General features: G+C 37.1%; 1 protein-coding gene across 7 annotated transcripts in view; it reads left to right on the forward strand.

Moving 5' to 3' along the window:
• The window catches only part of ADAM23 (ADAM metallopeptidase domain 23), a 214,841-nt gene that overhangs the window by 114,362 nt on the left and 78,318 nt on the right, over positions 1-22,161 (forward strand). For all 7 annotated transcript variants that reach the window (XM_027565407.1, XM_027565389.1, XM_027565436.1 and 4 more), the window contains exons 6-10: positions 966-1,029; positions 5,356-5,428; positions 6,407-6,483; positions 8,153-8,218; positions 21,304-21,375. In XM_027565407.1, the coding sequence (XP_027421208.1) occupies positions 966-1,029; positions 5,356-5,428; positions 6,407-6,483; positions 8,153-8,218; positions 21,304-21,375 (352 nt within the window). The remainder of the gene's footprint in view (positions 1-965; positions 1,030-5,355; positions 5,429-6,406; positions 6,484-8,152; positions 8,219-21,303; positions 21,376-22,161) is intronic.

The following is a 22,161-nucleotide window of genomic DNA, read 5'->3' on the forward strand; positions in this document are numbered from 1 at the left end:
TTGTCTTTCATAGATATTTATTTTAGTGACTCTTCTGTACCAGTCCTGGGATAGAGACTGGATGTGGTGAACAAGGAGGGCGTAGTCCCTGCTCTCTTAACACTTAGAGTTCGCAGGTGATTTAGAGATTAAATAAATGATTATACAGATTGTTATTTAACTGCCATTTTGGTGGGTACTGTGAAGGAGAAGGACAGGGACTTTGGGGGTGGCTGAACCTAGCCCAGAAAGGTTTCCCAGAGATATCTCCCAGAAGAACTATCAGTCAGCTTAACCTAAGGATAAGGTGAAGGTGGCCAGGCAAGGGTGGTTTGAAAGAAGAGGAGCCCGTGCTTCGGTTTTCAGGCAGGTTCTTAAAAAACATTTGTAGGTGCCTTTTAGACTCAAACACAGTAGCACTTCGTGGAAAAATCTGTTACGGCCATGTGATGAAAAGGATCTTGAAAATCTTATTTACACACTTTACAAAAAATCCTGTGTCTCTCAAAATTAAATGTGGTTCCCAACACAGTCTTAATAGAAATTGACAATTTGCAAGCATAGAGATAATTCTGTTTGCCTCTTCAGAATCAAATGTTTTTAGATTATTCTTATACACTAAGAACCTGTTTTCTTACAGATGATACTGGATTTGCGAATCAAATTTGTACTAGTTGTACATGGTTCAGTAATATCTCGAGATATTAGAACAGCATCAATATCCCAATTTGACCTTCTTATCTGTTCATTTAATTCCAAAAACTAATCATACCAGGTATAATGTGTATACGTCTCTTGTACACTTTTTGCACTTTCCGTAGCCTAGACCTTGTCTAGTGCAGTGCTAGGACCACAGGGTGATTCCATGCAGATATGTGAATTTGATTTGAGGCAGAATAAAGGTATTTATTCAGATGCACTCATTTTTAAAGACAGTGTGTTTGCTGTATGTGTTAACTCTCTTTCTGTGGTTCCTTGTGTCGTAGTGGTATGTTTGAAGATCATACTTTTGTGTATATGATAGAACCACTGGACCTGGTTCACAATGAGGTGAGTGTGACTGTGACATCAATTTTTTTATGGTGCTTTATTTTTCCAGAATTTTGTTTTTGAGAAATCAAGAGATGATCACGTAGATTTCAAAATACATTTATCTAGAGCAGTACATGGGGTCGCTAAGAGTCGGACACAACTGAACGACTTCACTTTCACTTTTCACTTTCATGCATTGGAGAAGGAAATGGCAACCCACTCCAGTGTTCTTGCCTGGAGAATCCCAGGGACGGGGGAACCTGATGGGTTGCTGTCTATGGGGTCGCACAGAGTCAGACACAACTGAAGTGACTTAGCAGCAGCAGAGCACTTTATTTCACATTTAGGCTGGAAACATGAGTTTTGAAGCTTAGGTTGCATGTCGGAGGTGGCATGTCAATAAGGGATGGTAAGAGGCCTCAAATATTTTCTGAAGCTAAGATCAGTTCTTCCCAGTCAGAAGAGAAAACAGATAAGATGCTTTATTTTATACTGACCAATTTGTTTTCCTTTAAGCAAGCTTTTATTCTCATGGTCTTTAGATAGTTGTATGACTGTAAGCAAGTATATATATAACTTTTATGAGTCTAAGAATCTTCAGTGGGGAGATTTGTGGGTTCAAATATGATTACATTAAACAGTATTTATTTTTCTTTTGAGATATGGAAGAAAATAATGTTTAGAGTCATGCATAGGCCAGCAACCTAGGTAAGAAATCATGAAGGCATTATGTTAAGTAGGTTAAGTCAGCCGGAACAAGGCAAACATTATGTGATCTCATTTGTATGTAGAATCTAAATAACTGAACTCATGTGAACACAACAGATTTGTGGTTACCAGAGACTGGTGGGGGAAATGAGTGAAGGTGGTCAGAAGAACACACTTCCAACTATAAGTTAAGTAAATTCTGGGGATGCAGTGTACAGCATGTGACTGTCATTAACAATATAGTATTGTATATTTCAGAGCTGCTGAGAATAGATTTTAAAAGTTCTTAACACAAGGAAAAAAATGCATAACTAAGTGAAGTGATGGATATTAACTACACTTATTGTGGTGTTCATTGTATAATATATACATCTATCAAATCATTATGTTGTATACTTTAAACTTTTCCAGTGCTATAGGTCAATGATATCTCAATAAAACTGGAAAAAGGAAATCATGTACTCTGATCATGTTGCTAACTAATAGAATGCAACTAAATTTAAATTTTTGTATATTTATGTATTCATGCTTCCCTGGTGGCTCAGACAGTAAAGAAATTTGCCTGCAATGCAGGAGGCCTGGGTTCAATCCTTGGGTTGGGAAGATCCTGTGGAGGAGGGCATGGCAACCCATTCCAGTATTCTCGTGTGGAGAATCCCCATAGACAGAGGAGCCTGGTGGGCTATAGTCCATGGGATCGTAGAGTCATACACAAGTGAGCGGCTAAGCACACATATATTCATCAGTATTATAATAAGGGCTTTCTACGTACTGGATATTATTTTAGGTGCTGGGGATAAAATGGTGAACAGAATAGATGTAGAACCTGAGCCTAATAGAGTGTGTAGTCTTCAGGGGCAGAGACAGAAATAAATAGGTAAATATACCCTCCTCCAGGGGATCTTCCCGACCCAGGGATCGAAACTGTATCTCTTACATCTCCTACATTGGCAGGTGGATTCTTTACCACTAGTGCCACTTGGAAAGGTGGGGAGGAGAGTTAAAATTTGTATTAACTGTCCAGGGCAGGGCACATGAGGTGGTGATTTTGGATGAAGACCTTCAGGAAATTAGGGGACTGGATGTGTATTTCAGGAGAAGAACAAGTGCAAAGGCCCTGAGGTAGGAGCATTCTCAGTGTGTTTCAGGAACTGCAAGGAGCTCTGCTGGCTTGGAGAGCAACAGACAGTAGGAAGTGAAGGTGCTGAGAGGTATCAGTTGGGAAGTCATAACAGTGAAAAGTACTGCTGATGGGAAAATAGCAGTTTGAAAGTGATAGCATCAGGATATTGCAGTCATTGATGGGGAGCAGAAAAAGGTTTTTTTTAATCTTTAGAGATTTAAAATGTAGATAGGATAAATTTAGAGACAGGAAATAGTCATTCAGGCTATTGATAATAATAGTTGAAGAGACAAATACTTATTTTCTTCATATGGCAACATGTGTATGAATATGGGGTAATTTCAAATTTGAGGCAGAAAACTCTTTAAGTTTATGTTTGAGTAAACCAGTATTATTTTTAACTGATAATTAAAAAATGATCAGATAATGAAGATCACCCCACCTAGATATATAAAGACATTTTGATTAAGTAAAATATTTTTCCCTTACTCTACTTGTAGGTAGATAAACTATGTAGAGCACAATTATTTGACTCATACAGTAAACAACTTGACTTTGATTTCTGGAATTGATTAAGGATCCTGTGACCCTAAAATAAAACAAAGACAAAGCCAAAGAGAAAAACAACTCCCCCCACCAAATAACAACTCTCTAAGCCTTGAGTTTTTAAATGGGTAAAATGAAATAATTTTTCATTGCATCCCTCATAGGGAAATTTTACACATTTGATAAATTAATAAATGTACATGACTATGTCTATTAAACTGTTGAAGAGATTTATAAGGTGTTATTATCATAATGTTTACAGCATTGGTTTTGCATTGTTAAATCCATAATCCTATTCTTCAGGAGCTGATTGTTATATACTTGATGCCTTTTCTCTTTTGCCTCCCTTTTTACTGCCTGCCTTTCATTCATGCAACGATTTATCCTCATCTTTACCATGGGAGAGGGAAAGAAACAACACTTGAAACTTTAGTTGGTTTTTAAAATTATGTTGCTAGTTGTGGGTTTCATCACTCCACGTATCTTTTCACCTGATACTAGAATTGAGTCTATGGTACTTGAATTTAAATTTTTGATATTTAATTTACTACTAATTTTAGTATGCCTTATAAGTCCAGTAATATGGATAGGGTATTTCCTGTGAGAACTCATGTTACTTCTCAAATAATAAATGAATGGCAAAACTTTTAATTATTATGTCTTTTATGTAATTTAATAAGAGCACTTTTTATTTTTTATTTTTTTTCTATTGATAATTAAGTTTCTGATTTTTATTTATTTATTTTTATTTTATTTTATTTTTGAAAACTTTACAATTTTGTATTAGTTTTGCCAAATATTGAAATGGATCTGCCACAGGTATACATGTGTTCCCCATCCTGAACCCTCCTCCCACCTCCCACCTCCCTCCCCATACCATCCCTCTGGGTCGTCCCAGTGCACCAGCCCCAAGCATCCAGTATCGTGCATCGAACCTGGACTGGCAACTCGTTTCATACATGATATTATACATGTTTCAATGCCATTCTCCCAAATCTTCCCACCCTTTCCCTCTCCCACAGAGTCCATAAGACTGTTCTATACATCAATGTCTAAGAGCACTTTTTAAAATAAGTTTTTTTTTCTGATTATAAAACATTGTGGGGAATTTGGAGAAGTGCAATAAGCAAATATTTAACTGAATAGTATTTATCCATTATCCGATCCCCTAGAGATAACTTCTCTTTACCTTTCAGTGCACGTTCTTCCAGTGTTTCAGTGATATGTTCCCATATTTTAAAAAATAAATGGACCATTATTTTGTAATATAATTTTAACTCATTAATGTATCCTCTGAACCTCAATATTTTTGTTAAGTGGCAATGAAATATGCACCATATGGAGTGCTTGTGAGCATTAAATTGATAAATTAGTAGCACATCCTTTGTACTCAGTAATGGAAGCTTATAGTGATGGAAATAAGACTTTAATAAAAGTGTAATATCTTGGGCAAAGGATATGGATATTTTCAAGATTGTTGATAGACTTATTAAATTTCTCTCTGACCTGTGCTACCAGCAGTGTGTAAGAGTGATTTTTGCCTTGCAACTGTAATTGACTATGGTTGTCATAATTTTTAAACCTTTGCCAACCTGCTGGCAAAAGTTGGCATATCTTTTTACTTGCATTTTGAAGAAGTGTTAAAGTATTCATCTTACATTGTGCAATCATTGCCCATTTGTGTTTCTTTCTTGTGAATTTCTTATGCATGGGTTTGAAGAAAGTTAAGGTTTAAGAGTACTAATGAAACTATGCTTTTTATCTAAACTGGGGCAATTGGATGATGCTCTATTTTATTTGAAGTTCAACTTTTAACAAGACATATACTTTTCATTTTTGGTAACTAAACCATTAGCATATAAATATTCCCATTTTAGGGAGGATATTAGAGAAAGTGCTAGCTAGCACTGTTCCATACAGATGTAATCATATCTTGCTTTTTAATTGACTAATTGTTTTTGTTTCAGAAAAGCACAGGTCGACCACATATAATCCAGAAAATCTTGGCAGGACAATATTCTAAGCAAATGAAGAATCTCAGTAAGTTTTCATTAAAGTAGCCATTCTGTTTTATGTACTAGAAGCTTTGACTTGAAGCTTGGTAGATACGCAGGCTGGTTGGAAAGTGCAATTGGTTTGAGATCCGGAGTGAGCAGTGTTGGTGGGCAGCTCATGTGGCTTTCATGTAATGAAGCATGAAGAGTCGTTTCCAATGGAAAGACTGAAATATGAAACTCAGATGTAAAGCTGTGTTAGAAACTGTAGAGTGTGGCCATATTTAACAGTTATTTACAGGGAGGTTCATCCTTAGATTTTCATGGAAGTTTACTGCTCTTTGACCAGCTGGTACTCTCTCTGTTATGGTCTGGTTCTGAGGCATCTTAAGCATGCTGATTTGGCAAAAGCCGCTTTTGGATTATTGGGATATGCAATGGTGTTTCTCTGTATCAGTACCAAAAGTCCTTAGTAATTTATGCAAAAGGTTATGCCATGCATTCTTTTTAATTCTAAAATAAATTAAGGGGACTTCCCTGGTAGTTCTGTGGCTAAGACGCCACGATCCCAATGCAGGGGACCTGAGTTTGATCCCTGGTCAGGGAACTAGATCCCTGACATGCCACAATGGAGACTGAAGATTTGGTGAAGCCAAATAATAAAAACCCTTTAAGAAAAGGAAAGCATTTTAAAAATAAAGTGAATTAAGTATAGTAGAATTCTAAATTTTCAGATATCTAGGGTCAGGTGCTTGTAGATCAAATATGCATATTCCCAGGAGTCTTGAATAGCTCATTGTATTTTTCATGAGGTTTGGAAGAAAATGATGCTTTTGGATTACATTTGTGACCATGAAAATGTGAACTGTTTAATAATTGGCGTGCTTTTCCCACCTTAGTTTATTTTCATTTTGAGAAGACAAATGCTATCAATGCTGCTATTCCCTCACATAATATTTTTAAAACATTCTCCCATTGAAATGCAGTCAAACATAAATTTTGGTATTCTTTCTCTTTTGCACAGGTATGGAAAGCAGTGACTGGTGGCCCTTTCTATCCGAATTACAGTGGCTGAAAAGGAGACAGAAGAGAGCAGTAAATGTGAGTGTGGCACTGAGTTTCTAAATAAGAAGCCTGTAATTATATAATCAACAACTTTCATAGAGCTCCTGTGTATTGATAAATGTATAGGGGCTTTGGAATTGAAATTATATTCTTAGTCTATTTCATAATAGGTTAGAAAGCTGTAATGATGGGGACCATTTAGTAATTACATGGTGAATGCTATGTAACCAAAAATTAATTCCACAGCATATGGATTACATGGTAATTTACTTGATAACTTAATGAGTAATTATACTGAAAATTGCACTTTTTATGTTTTTGTCTGTGTCACACAGTCTGTGGGATTTTAGCTTGCTGACCAGGGATTGAACCCATGCCCCTGCAATAGAATGTGGAGTCCTAACCATTGGACTGCCAGGGAATTCCCCAAAATTGCACATTTAAGATAATGTTTTGCTAAATGTAATTTTTATGGAAAATTAGACCACCAGCCATCAAAAACTTAGTGATAGGTCAAATCACCCTCTCTTTTATGATCTTGTCTTTGTATTGTGGTGATTATGGATACAGTTTTTTTAACTTAAAGATCTGTTTTTGCTTACTCTTGAAATTGCAGTTGGTAATAATAAATTTTGTATAGACTGTTGACGTTTGACTGCAGTCCAGTCTTATCAAATATAAACTGATCAATGACCATGTGCTCTGCTAACTATGAAAAACAAATGCTAGTCCAAATGACAGCTAAAATACTTAGCCCTTGCTCTTTAAAGGATTATCTAGTAATCAAACTTTAGAACATGCTAATTGTCAACATTTGTTCCTTTGAGAAGTTGTGTGGTTAGGAATTAGTACAGTGAAATTATGAGAATTTAATTCCCCTGAATTCAGGTTTCTATATGACTACACTGGTACCTATTCCAGATGTACTGTGCTGTTCTTATTGAGATTTATTTATTTTAACATGTTAGTAATTATGCATTTTTCTCTAGAATATTTTTACATGTAAAAATTGTATGAAAACCACATGAGCTGCTCTCTATCTGGATGAATACCTAATGATAATTAAATACAGTTCTTTTCTGAACAATTGTGCATTTGTTGTTGTTTAGTTGCTCAGTCATGTCCAACTCTTTGCAACCCCATGGACTATATAGCCCAACAGACTCCTCTATCTGTGGGGCTTTTCAGGCAGGAATATTGGAGTGGGTGTCCAGTTCTTCTTCCAGGGGATCTTCCTCACCCAGGGATCAAACCCATGTCTTCTGCAAGTCTCCTGCATTGCAGGCAGATATTTTATCACTAAGCTACTGCGGAAGCCCGATTGTATGTTTTGTCTTTTTTGTTCAGTTGCTAAGTCGTGTCTGGCTCTTTGTGACCCTACAGACTATATGGGTTCTTCAGGCAAGAATACTAGAGTGCCATTTCCTTCTCCAAAGGATCTTCCTGGACCAGGGATCAAACGCATGTCTCCTGCATTGGCAGGCAGATTCTTTACCACTGAGCCACCAGGGAAGCCCAATTGTGTGTTTACCCACACTTTATAGTCACTTTTTCCTTCCATTTCCCTGACCAGGTTTCTTTGAGGATGTTCATAACGTGAGCAGCAAAGAGTTCTGAAATTCTAAGTCAGTCTTCCATTTAACAGTCAGCATTAGAGATATTTTCTTTAACCACCATTCTGATCACATATTTTTATTTTCTATAGCCATCCCGTGGTGTGTTTGAAGAAATGAAATATTTGGAACTAATGATTGTTAATGATCACAAAACGGTAAGAATACAGAATCAATGGGTTTTAGACTGAACAGTTTACTTAAGAAACAACAATAATCTTCTCTTAACTTCTGTCAAAGTGAAATACTTAAAAGACATGTGAAGAATAATTATTATCCTCCATTGGCCCTTCTTGAGGATAAAGTAGGAATTTTCTTAACTGTACTCTGCTGAACAACTTTCCTTATAAAATATCTTGGCTGAAGCCCAGAGCATTCTGAAGGGTCTTGGTCAGTAGGCTGTTTGCTAGTACAGTTGAATCCACAGATACAGATGGCTGACTGAATCTATTGTAGTGTACTGCACAATTTTATATAAAGTCCTTGAGCATCAGGATTTTGGCATCTTTGCTGCTGCTGCTGCTGCTGCTGCTAAGTCGCTTCAGTCATGTCTGACTCTGTGCGACCCCATAGATGGCAGCTGGCATCTTTAGGGGCTCGTAGAACCAACCACCCTTGGATACTGCAGGACCACTTTATACCCAATACTTGTGATGTTCTGGTAAATGCTTAACATTTGGTTCTCTGAAAAAAAAAAGCTTTGATTTAAAATATTGTAATTAGCCTCCAATTAAAATAGATAAATTTATATTATAAAAATAATAAAATAAAATGTTTGCTGACACTGCTATATGTATATAAGATAGGTTAACTAATAAGGATCTATTGTATAGCACAGGGAACTCTACTCAATACTCTATAATGGCAGATATGGGAAAAAAGTGCATATATGTGTATGTATGACTGATTCACTTTGGTGTACACCTGAAAACGATGCAGCTTTGTAAATCAACTATACTCCAATAAAAAATGTTAAAAAATGTTTGCTGATATCCGTAGTGTAAATACGGAGAATGCAATGGCACCCCACTCTAGTACTCTTGCCTGGAAAATCCCATGGACAGAGGAGCCTGGTGGGCTGCTGTCCATGGGGTCGCTACAAGTTGGACATGACTGAGCGACTTCACTTTCACTTTTCACTTGCATGCATTGGAGGAGGAAATGGCAACACACTCCAGTGTTCTTGCCTGGAGAATCCCAGGGACGGCGGAGCCTGGTGGGCTGCCATCTATGGGGTCGCACAGAGTCGGACACGACTGAAGCAACTTAGCAGCAGCAGCAGCAGCAGCAGCATGGTGTAAATACTCCTCCATGGCTGATTTCAAGCTACCAAAGTGATGTCATTAAATGAGGATCTGGGAAAGATGTGTTCAGTTAGCTCTTGTGAATTGGTGGCAGCTGGCTCCAGTACCCTACTGCCCCATTTTTCAAACTGTTTAGGGCACTTGTAATTTTTGTTATAATTACATAATTCAGTTTTTTAAGCTGTATAAACTAAGGCAAAGAATAATTTGCTTTATGAAAGCTAAGTAACATTTTTGGAGAGACTTTATAAAGATGGGACTGTTAAGACACACCTACAAGTCAGGTATAGATGAAAAACTTGTAAAAAATTGCAACAAAAATTCATATTGTTTGGAAATAGCTTTAAGTCCTTGTTTTTCTTTAAGGAAATCAAAGTTAGGTTAATAACCTATTAGATTAGATTTTATATAATGTATATGTAATATAACCTATTGCTGTTGTGTCCGACTCTTTGCAACCCCATGGACTGCAGCACTCCAGGCTTCCCTGTCCATCACCAACTCCTGAGCTTGCTCAAACTCATATCCATTGAGTCGGTGATGCCATCCAACCAGCTCGACCTCTGTCGTCCTCTTCTCCTCCTGCCTTCAATCTTTCCCAGCATCAGGGTCTTTTCTAATGAGTCAGCTCTTCGCATCAGGTGACCAAAGTATTGGAGCTTCAGCTTCAGCATCAGTCCTTCCAATGAATATTCAGTATTGATTTCCTTTAGGATTTAACTGTTTTGATCTCCTTGCTGTCCAAGGGACTATTATGTGAAATTCTAATCAGCAGAACAGCCCTTAAAACTATACGTTTTAAAAAATGTTGATTTAATTTATATCTAAACTTTTTTGGGGTCTCTGCTTTAACTGATGTTTTCCATTAATTACCAAGTACTGGCTCGATTATGCTGAATATGAAGCTATTCAGGAGCATCTCTCTTAGTATGATATGCAGACTTATGTTATGAACCAGTAGCTTTTACGTACATTGCTTGAATCTTAGGAGGAAGCAGAATTAAATACAATTTAGGACAGATCTTTTGTGATAGAAAGGAAAACCGAAAGTGTGGATAGCCATTTTAGATAACAAAGGCTAAAATATGACTTTCTGAAGGACATTAATTTCCTTGAAATGCCAAGATAATTTCCTTGAAATGCCAAGATAATTTTTTTATCTGAATTATTTTTGTTGATTGGAGCTACTTCTCAATCTTTAGGCATGTGGTAAAATTATTTTAGAATAAAATTCTAGGCTATTTTAGAAGCCTAAACTTTCAAAATTTCTTTGGAAGGAATGATGCTAAAGCTGAAACTCCAGTACTTTGGCCACCTCATGCGAAGAGTTGACTCATTGGAAAAGACTCTGATGCTGGGAGGGATTGGGGGCAGGAGGAGAAGGGGATGACAGAGGATGAGATGGCTGGATGGCATCACCGACTCCATGGACGTGAGTCTGGGTGAACTCCGGGAGTTGGTGATGGACAGGGAGGCCTGGCGTGCTGTGATTCATGGGGTAGCAAAAAGTTGGACATGACTGAGCGACTGAACTGGACTGAAACTTTCCCCAACATCTAATGTACAATATTTACAGTAGTGAAAATAATAATTAATAAGATATGCTGCCAAGTTGCTTCAGTCGTGTCTGACTCTGTGAGACCCCATGGACTGCAGCCTACCAGGCTTCTCCGTCCATGGGATTCTCCAGGTAAGAACACTGGAGTGGGTTGCCATTTCCTTCTCCAAATTAAGATATAGACATTACCTTTAAATTCACAAAGTGCATTCACATATAGCTGGTAATTGATAGACAAATTCTGCAACCCATGACTTGTGATTCCAATCTCTTGTTCCACGACTCTGTTAGGAAGATTCATGAAGCCATCAATCAAAGAGCAGATTTCAGTAACTGTACAAATAGGAAGCTTGATTAATTTAGAAAATTATATATTTTGAATTTTTTTAAAATTTTATTTTATTTTTAAACTTTACATAATTGTATTAGTTTTACCAAATATCAAAATGAATCCACCACAGGTATACATGTGTTCCCCATCCTGAACCCTCCTCCCTCCTCCCTCCCCATACCATCCCTCTGGGTCGTCCCAGTGCACTAGCCCCAAGCATCCAGTATCGTGCATCAAACCTGGACTGGCATCTCGTTTCATACATGATATTTTACATGTTTCAATGCCATTCTCCCAAATCTTCCCACCCTCTCCCTCTCCCACAGAGTCCATAAGACTGTTCTATACATCAGTGTCTCTTTTGCTGTCTCGTACACAGGGTTATTGTTACCATCTTTCTAAATTCCATATATATGTGTTAGTATACTGTATTGGTGTTTTTCCTTCTGGCTTACTTCACTCTGTTATAATAGGCTCCAGTTTCATCCACCTCATTAGAACTGATTCAAATGTATTCTTTTTAATGGCTGAGTAATACTCCATTGTGTATATGTACCACCGCTTTCTTATCCATTCATCTGCTGATGGACATCTAGGTTGCTTCCATGTCCTGGCTATTATAAACAGTGCTGCGATGAACATTGGGGTACACGTGTCTCTTTCCCTTCTGGTTTCCTCAGTGTGTATGCCCAGCAGTGGGATTGCTGGATCATAAGGCAGTTCTATTTCCAGTTTTTTAAGGAATCTCCACACTGTTCTCCATAGTGGCTGTACTAGTTTGCATTCCCACCAACAGTGTAAGAGGGTTCCCTTTTCTCCACACCCTCTCCAGCATTTATTATTTGTAGACTTTTGGATCGCAGCCATTCTGACTGGTGTGAAATGGTACCTCATAGTGGTTTTGATTTGCATTTCTCTGATAATGAGTGATGTTGAGCATCTTTTCATGTGTTTGTTAGCCATCTGTATGTCTTCTTAGGAGAAATGTCTATTTAGTTCTTTGGCCCATTTTTTGATTGGGTCATTTATTTTTCTGGAGTTGAGCTGTAGGAGTTGCTTGTGTATTTTTGAGATTAGTTGTTTGTCAGTTGCTTCATTTGCTATTATTTTCTCCCATTCTGAAGGCTGTCTTTTCACCTTGCTAATAGTTTCCTTTGATGTGCAGAAGCCTTTAAGGCTAATTAGGTCCCATTTGTTTATTTTTGCTTTTATTTCCAATATTCTGGGAGGTGGGTCATAGAGGATCCTGCTGTGCTAAAAAAAAAAAAAAAAAAAAGTTTCCCCCACCATCCCCTTTGTGTCAGGGCAGTAACCAGACACTGAAGAGACCAGTAAACAGAAGAAGTTATAACAGAGGGAAACGCCTTGGAAGCTACAGGCAATAGATTAAAACCCCGTAGTTACTACGGACTACGTAGGAAGGGGCCTATAGATCTTGAGAAATATAAGTTGGACCAAGGACCTAGCCAAAAATGAACTGAACCCACAATACTCACAACAAAACCAGAGAAAGTCCTAGATATATTTTTACGATCATTCTTTCTTTTTTTTTTTTTAATTTTTAGGAAAAAAAATTTTTTTTTAAGTCCTCTATTGTTCCTTTAATTTTCACTTTTATAACCTATTACTTTGCAAAAAAAAAAAAGACCCTATTTTTTTCTTCTTCAGCAAACTTCATATATATATATTTTATAATTTTTTTGACCTTGTTTTTTTTTTTTTTCTTCTTTTCTTTAACATTGTATTTTTGAAATTCCAAACTCTACTCTAGTTTTTTAATTTTAGCTTTTTGGTATTAGTTATCAATTTTGTACCTGTAGTTTTTTTAATAATTTCTGTGACTTTTTTTTTTCTGTTTCTTTCTCTTCTTCTTTTATATAACATTGTATATCTGAAATTCCAAACTCTACTCTAGATTTTTAATTTTTGCTTTTTGGTATTAGTTATCAATTTTGTACCTGTATTTTCTTTATAATTTTCACGACCTTGTTTGTTTTTCTTTGTTCGTTTTTTCTCTCTTTCTTTTCCTTCTTCTTTTCTTTAACATCGTATTTTTGAAATTCCAAACTCTACTCTAGATTTTTAATTTTTGCTTTTATGTATTTGTTACCAATTTTGTACCTTTAAGAACCCAATCCTCAGGACCCATTTTTCACTAGGGAGCGAGATTACTGGCTTGACTGCTGTCTCTCCCTTTGGACTCTCCTTTTTCTCCACCAGGTCGCCTGTGTCTCCTCCCTAACCCCTCTCTACTCTACCCAACTCTGTGAGTTTCTGTGTGTTCCAGACGGTGGAGAACACTTAGGGAACTGATTACTGGCTGGATCTGTCTCCCTCCTTTTCATTCCTCCCTTTTATCCTTCTGGCCACCTCTGTCTCCTTCCTCCGTCTTCTCTTCTCTGTATAACTCCGTGAACATCTCTGAGTGGTCCAGTTGTGGAGTGCACATAAGGAAGTGACTACTGGCTAGCCCACTCTCTCCACTATTGAATTCACCTCATCTCATTTGGGTCACCTCTAACTCCCTCCTCCCTCTTCTCTTCTCTATGTAACGCTGTGAACCTCTCTGAGTGACCCTCACAGTAGAGAAACTTTTCATCTTTAACATAGATGTTTTATCAATGGTGCTGTATAGAAGGAGAAGTTTTGAATTTATTTTTATATCTTTTAGAATGGGAAGCCTTGTAATAATCTTGTCTTTATTTATGAATAATAAAATAGTGCCCACCTTTAAAATATTGTTTTGTAGATAGAATATTTCTAATATTATTTATATTCTGTGATAAAGTTACCTTATTTAGATTACCAGTCTTATAATGGTAAATCTTAGTAATTTGTTTTATTGTTATTATTAAAGTGAGTGAGAATTAGGCATGAATACATCTGTCTTTGAAACCAGAAAAAAGAACTATAATTCATTCTGATAAGTTTGGAGGGAATATATGTTACGAAATGGAAAAAAAAAAGAAAGCCTTTATTATTGGATGATAATAAGGCCTAAAGTAGAAATATATTACTTAAGAAGATTTCTACTGTTTTTTTAAATTGAAGTATAGTGGGTATTCATTGGAAGGACTGATGTTGAAGCTGAAACTCCAATACTTTGGCTACCTGATGTGAAGAGCTGACTCATTTGAAAAGACCCTGATGTTGGGAAAGATTGAAGGCAGGAGGAGAGGGGGACGACAGATGAGATGGTTAGATGGCATCACTGACTCAATGGACATGAGTTTGGGTAAACCCTGGGAGTTGGCGATGGACATGGAGGCCTGGCGTGCTGCAGTTCATGGGGTCGCAAAGAGTCGGACACGACTGAGCGACTGAACCGAACTGAACTGAATAGTTGATTTACAGTGTTTCAGGTGTATGGCAAAGTGATTTAGTTATACAGATTCTCTTCCATTGCACATTATTACAAGATATTAAGTATAGTTCCTTATGCTATACAGTGTGCTTCCCAGCTGGCTCAGTAGTAAAGAATTTGCCTGCCGAACAGGAGATGTCTGACAAGCAGGAGATGCGGTTTTCATCCCTGGGTCAGGAAGATCCTCTGGAGAAGGAAATGTCAACCCATTCCAGTATTTGTGCCTGGGAAATCCCATGGACAGAGGGACCTGGCAGGCTATAGTCCATGGAGCTACAAAGAGCTGTACATGACTGAACAACCTAACAGCAGCAGTAGTGCTGTATAGTAGGTTCTTATTAGATTTTTACTAGTTAAATAAATGCTGCTTCGGTTCAATAGAACTAAATAGATTCCTTTTCTTAGACCATCTTAGATTCTAGCTCATAATAGTCCCAAATAAGTGGGTCATTTTATAAGAATTTTTTTTTCTTTTGAGAGTTGTTGTTCAGTCGTTAAGTGGTGTCCAGCTCTTCGCAACCTCATGGATTGCAGCACCCTAGGCTTCTGTGTCCTTCACTATCTCCCAGAGTTTGCTTAAACTCATGGCAACCCACTCCAGTATTCTTGCCTGGAAAATCCCATGAACGGAGGAGCCTGGTAGGCTACAGTCCATAGGGTCGCAAAGAGTCGGACAAAACTGAGCGACTTCACTCACTCACTCATGTCCTTTGAGTTGGTGATGCCATCCAGCCATCTCATCTTCTGTCACCCCTTTCTTCTCCTGCCCTCAATCTTTCCCAGCATCAGGGTCTTTTCCAATGAGTCTGCTTTCCATATCAGGAGGCCAAAGTATTGGAACTTCAGCTTCAGCATCAGTCCTTCCAATGAATATTCAGGGTTGATTTCCTTTAGGATTGCGTGGTTTGATCTTGCCATCCAAGGGACTTTCCAAAGTCTTCTCCAGCACCACAACTTGAAAGCTTCAGCACTCAGCCTTCTTTATAGTCCAGCTCTCACATCCACACATGACTACTGGAAAAACCCTGGTAGCTCAGTTGGTGAAGAATTTGCCTGCAGTGCAGGAAACCCCAGTTCTATTCTTGGGATGGGAAGATCTGCTGGAGAAGGGATAGGCTACCAATTCTAGTATTCTTGGTCTTTGCTTGTGGCTCAGCTGGTAAAGAATCTGCCTGCAATGTGGGAGACCTGGGTTCGATCCCTGGGTTGGGAAGATCCCCTGGAGAAGGGAAAGGCACCTACTCCAGTATTCTGGCCTGGAGAATTCCATGGACTACATAGTCCATGGGGTTGCAAAGAGTTGGACACCACTGAGCAACTTTCACTTTCACTTTGACTACACAGACCCTTGTCAGCAAAGTGATGTCTCAGCTTTTTAATATGCTGTCTAGGTTTGTCATAGCTTTTCTTCCAAGGAGCAAGCTTCTTTTAATTTCATGGCTGCAGTCATCATCTGTAGTGATTTTAGAGCTGAAGAAAATAAAATTTGTCACTGTTTCCACTTTTTCCACATCTGTTTGCCATGAAGTGATGGGACTGGTTGCCATGATCTTAATTTTTTGAATGTTGAGTTTTAAGCCAGCTTTTTCACTCTCCTCTTTTACCTTTATCAAGAAGCTCTTTAGTTCCTCATCACTTTCTGCTATTAAGGTGGCATCATCTGCATATAGGAGGTTGTTGATATTTCTTCCAGGAGTCTTGATTCCAGCTTGTAATTCATCCAGCTTGGCGTTTCTCATGATGTACTCTGCATATAAGTTAAATAAGCAGGGTGATAATATACACCCTTGATGTACTCCTTTCCCAGTTTTGAACCAGTCTGTTGTTCATGTCTGGTTCTAACTGTTGCTTCTTGACCTGCGTATAGGTTTCACAGGAGATAGGTAAAGTGGCCTGCTATTCCTATCTGTTTAAGAATTTTCCACAGTTTGTTATGATCCACACAGAAATTCATGAAATGAGTGTTGAGAAAAGTTTTTTTTTAAGATGTGCTTTATATGAGATGAAGATAGTTTTTGAATTTGAATACTTAATAAGGGATAAATCAGAATATGGATCAGGTTCTTAAATTTGTGTGTCAAAGTAAAACTAAACTAGAATAATTGTCATCTATTTAAAAGAAATGTTTTTGGCTGCATTGCACAGCAGGTGGGAACCTCCCTGACCAGGGACTGAGCCTGCACGCCCTGCAGCAGAAGCATGGAATCTTAAGCACTAGACCACCAGGAAAGTCTGACATCTATTTTTTAATATCTGGATGTTTACTATTGGGTTTTAGAATGTCTTCCCTCTGAGAGTGCTCATCTTACAATCTTTGTGCTACATGAGGCAACACATTTATTTTCATAACTATGACCCTCAGGTTGAAAATCAAGCTCTAATTTTAATTTTTTTCAAAAAGCAAATATCTTTTAAATAATTTTTATTGGAATATAGATGATTTACAATATTGTGTTAGTTTCAGGTGTACCACAAAGTGAATCATACATACAAGATATCCACTCCTTTTTAGATTCTTTTCCTATACAGACCATTATAGAGTCTTGAGTAGAGTTCCTTGTGCGATATTGTAGGTCTTTATCAGTTATCTATTTTATACATAGTAGTGTGTGTATGTCAATCCCAATCTTCCAATTTATCCCTACCTGCCTTTCCTTCCTGGTAACCATAAGTTTGGGGCTTCCCTGGTGGCTCCGTTGGTAAAGAATCTGCCTTCAATTCGGGAGACCCAAGGTTCTATCCCTGGGTTGGGAAAAGCTCCTGGGTAGGGGAATGGTTACCCACTCCAGTATTCTTGTCTGAGAAACCCCAGGGACAGAGGAGCCTGGTGGGCTACAGTCCGTGAGGTCACAAAGAATTGGACATGACTTAACGACTAACACTAAATAACCATAAGCTTGCTTTCTACATATTTAACTCTGTCTGTTTTGTAAATAGGTTCATTTGTACCTTTTTTTTAAAGATTCTACATTCTACATGAGTGGTATTATGTGATGTTTGTCTATCGTCTGACTTATTTCACTCAGTAAGATGTTCTCTAGGGCCATACATGTTGCTGAAAATAGCATTATTTCATTCAAAAATCAATATCTTAAGGATTGTGCTTGTTCAGAAAGGAGAAGCAAATTTGACACTTTAAATGTAAATTATTCTCAGTGATCAGAAAATGTGAAAATAAATTCGTTCGTAAATGGAGATTACATATTTTTCTTTGTGTGTATAATTAATTCTCATTCATGCAGGAAATAGAAACATTTTGCCTACATTTACTTTCAAGCATACCTCTTTAATTCAAAGTAACCTAATATTGCCTTCCTGAAAAAAATGCAGATATCTTATTTGGAACAAGCATCATATATTATCAGTAGCTTTCAATTAGAAAAAAATCTCTCAATTTTGTGTAAACCATTTTAGCAGCAGGCTGGCGGGGTCTAATTTGTGAGCCAATTATAGCCTTGATAGGGGTCTGCAAACATTTCTTTGAGCTGCTTAAGCTAAATGTTAATATAAACATTAAACACCTTTTTCTATTAGAAAACTAGTTGAAATATTTTAAAGTGCATGAAAAACAAATGTTTTTCTACATTGTTACTATATCTTTATGTATAAGTCAATAGGTGAAAATATGTAACGATAACTCATACATTTCAGTTTAAGCCTCATGTGATTTTCCTTATCTAAAAGCCACTATATTTTACAGGGCTTCCCAGGTGACACTAGTGGTAAAGAACCCACCTCCCAATGCAGGAGACATAGAGATGTGGGTTCGATCTCTGGGTCAGGAAGATCCCCTGGAGGAGGGCACTTCAGTATTTTTTTGTTTTGGCCACAGGGTGTGGCATGTGGGAGCTTGATTCCCCAACCAGGGATCAAACTTGTGCCCCCATAGTGAAAGCCAGGAATCTTAACCACTGTACTGCCAGGGAAGTCCCCCACTCCAGTATTCTTGGCTGGAGAAAACCAGCTACGTCGACCCAGAGTAAGCATTGAATTCCAGCCATTTGATCTTGGAAAATTATTTATCCTCTCTGAGCCTCACTTTCCACATTTATAAATGGGGATAATAAAACTTACCTCACTGACGAGGGCCAATATTTATTGTAGGAGAAATACTAATCATAGATCCCAGTAAATCCTGGGTACTCAATTATATGGAATTTCCAGTACATAAACCTAGTGGTCACTCTTTTCCCTTGTCATACTTGTCTTTTTTCCCAGCAGCATTGGATACAGCTGGTTATTCTTTCCTATTTGAAATATTGTCTTCATCTTTCTGCTTCTATGACACAATAGGTGTCTCATGTCATTGGCCATTTCTTCTTAGTCTTTTATGTTTGGCCTTTAGAATTTTGAGAATGCCCCATAGCTTGGTTTGGGCTCTCTTTTCTTTCTATAACTTTCCCTCAAGTGACCACTTCCAGTCCTAAGTTTTTAAATTATATCATGACTTAAATTCCCCACTTTCAACTTTATACTCTAACCTGCTGAGTTCCAGAGTTCTATTAATATATCTGACTGCCTACTTCAATATTGAGTAGACATCTCACATGTAACATTTATAAATCAGAACTCTTGGTTCCTTAGTCCTAAACTGCTTTTCCCCTAGTCTTTCTCATCATTTTAAATGGCACACCCCCGCCTCCACCTCAGCTATTCTAGTTCAAAACCTTGGAGTCATCTTTTACTCTCCTTCCTTATCTTCCACATCCTATACAGCTGTCCTATCTGCACTATTTTTTAACTTGGACTATTATAATATTTTCCCAACAGATCTCTCTTCCATTCTTGACCCTCTCTAATTCACTCCCCTCACAGCAGGCAGAGTGATCTTTCTAAAAAGAAAACGGTGGAAGTTACAAATATGAAATAAATAAAAACATCACTTTCTGATAGACTTTGAAGTTCTCATTTTTTAACTTGCAAGTCATACTTTCCATTTTCATTATACTATAAAAGGACATATCCCCAAAGGACAAATTAATGTTTGGAAGCAAAACAAATTAATTTGAATAGGTGTGTAACACTACTGCCCTAGAATAGATGTCAACTAATATTTTTTTCCCTTTCTTTTTGTCATAAGTGCTTCTTAATGTCAGGACTTTTTAAGTATTCAATTTAGTGGCATTTAGTTTTACATCCATTATCTCTATCCAGTTTCCAAATACTTCATCACCCACAAGAGACTTAATGTTGAGACTTTTGCTTTTACTTTTAAAGATATTTTTTGAAATTTTTCAGCTTGTGTAATTTGCTAGGCAACTTAAAATGCTGAGCCCTTTACAGCAACTTCTTTGTGCTAAGTTTAAAAACACCTGTTAAAATATCTCACTGTGTCCTCACATGGTGGAAAGGACTAGGGATCTCTTTAGATACTTTTTTTATAAGGCACTAATCCCATTCATGAAGACCTCATCTTCATAACTTAAGTACTGGTCAAAGGTCCCACCTAATACCATCATTTTGGAGTTTGGAATTTCAGCATAAATTTGTGGAGCACACAAATATTCACACCATAGCAAATAGTATAAATAGCCATAAATTAATGATGCTCCTAATAACACAATACTAATTTATTGCACATTTGTCATGGGTTGTCAGTATTCTCAGTATTATAAAAATTTTATATCAGATATATAAGCATTAAGACACACTCTTCATTTAAAAAACATAGTAACAGGGTTAAAGAGAATGAAATAAAGGGGTTCTGACAAGTTTATAGTGTAAAAATGGACAAAGGAGAAAAAAAGAATATTATGAAAAGTGCATTTTTTAATAATTATAATTGAAGTCAAATTTTAAAGATATGGTACATACCTTATTTGGTAGTTTTGAAGATGTTTTTCTTTTTCCTCAACAGAAGGCATGATCCCCCTGTGGTAAATGTCCTCTCAAAGCCATGTTAAGCTAAGAACTCCTTACTTACACTGTAGCCCTTCAGATGTTATGTAATTGTTCTATTAATTTACTTTATTTCCTTAAATGGTCATAAATAACCATAAACAACCATACTGTTGGCACATTTCATTTATACTTTTTGTCTCTTCTTTGACTCCTGAGCTGTCAAAAGCAAAAGGCTTCGTTTGGAGGAGGGATTCTTCTGCAAGGATACACTAAAATGTATGACAGATGCATTCCATAGTGTGGACTGAATCTAAAGTGTTGCCTAAGAAATCTTGATCTTTGTATGAGCTTGAATTCAAGTGAGAAGGGTGTCCTGTAGGGATTAAATTTCTTGGTCTACACTCTTTATAAACTGGTAAAGTCAAGTAACAAAAACGATTGCATTTGTTAGACATCGAGAGTGATTAACAGCTTACTGCTTGAGGGTGAAGTTTCTCACACAGAATCACTTGGCCCTCCCCGTTACCCAGAGCATCATGGGTATTTTTTAAAATAAATAAATTAATGTTTAAAATTGGAGGATAACTGCTTTACAATGTTGTGTTGGTTTCATCATGCGTATTTTAGACAGTTATACTTTTCCTGGTAACAGAGAAAGAAAATAAGAACACTGCTATGTCCAAACACAGCACAAACTGAATTCGGTATTTTTAATTCCCATTTCTACTCTTGCTGTCAGATTTCTGTTTTTATGGAATTTAAAAAATCTGTCATTAAATTATGGTTTGACAGTGACTGGTCTTTGTCTCCCCTCCCCCCGCCGTACCCCCTCCTGCCGACCCCAGTACAAGAAGTGTCGTTCTTCTCTCGCACATGCGAACAACTTTGCAAAGTCTGTGGTCAACCTTGTGGATTCTGTAAGTATCCTGGTTTTCTTCAACCTGTTTTTCCAAGATGGAGTGGTTTTATGTCTCCATTATTGACTTGTTGCTTTAGTTGTTTCTGGGACAAAAGTAAAAACACTATCCTTAAGTTCATCTGGCTAAGAAATTATAGACTGGTCTGAATCACAAAGAACAGTGTTATCCGAGTTTCAGGGGATTGTCGAGTTAGTTATTCTTGGGATCCCAAAGTTGCATTGATGTTGCTTCTGGGTGATATCTGGATATTATTTTCACCAGAATCTATGGAGGAAAAAACGTAGAGAAAATTAGCTACAGAACAAAGTGTAAATTAAACTTGGCAAGTGAGGCTTTTGTTAATAATAATCAGCTGAGCTTATCATCTTAAATATATGGCAGAAAAACTAACAGATTGAGGTGGATCATGTTTGTTGAATATAGGCAGTACAAAAATTTTTTTAAAAGAACCCAAATTTATTTTCTTAGTGTTCCTATGAGAATGCTGCAGACTGTATTTCTAGATGACAAAGTTAAGTGCAGTTCCCAAATAGAGCTAATTTAAAAGTAAAATATATATCTTCTTAAAAAAGGCTTCTAATCCCTAAATCATTCATATTGACATTGTTTTCCTCTTCTCATTCTGATAGAATATCCGTAAGTGTGAATATTATTCATTCTGTTCCAATAAATAATTCAATTTGAATAGTCATAAATAAACAGCATAACATTTTTGTGTATTCTAATGTAAAGTTCTGTTTTGCAAGCTAAATATATATATATATATTTATCCAATATTTATTG

The sequence above is a fragment of the Bos indicus x Bos taurus genome, chromosome 2, assembly GCF_003369695.1.
Source record: "Bos indicus x Bos taurus breed Angus x Brahman F1 hybrid chromosome 2, Bos_hybrid_MaternalHap_v2.0, whole genome shotgun sequence".
Taxonomy (NCBI): Eukaryota; Metazoa; Chordata; class Mammalia; order Artiodactyla; family Bovidae; genus Bos; species Bos indicus x Bos taurus.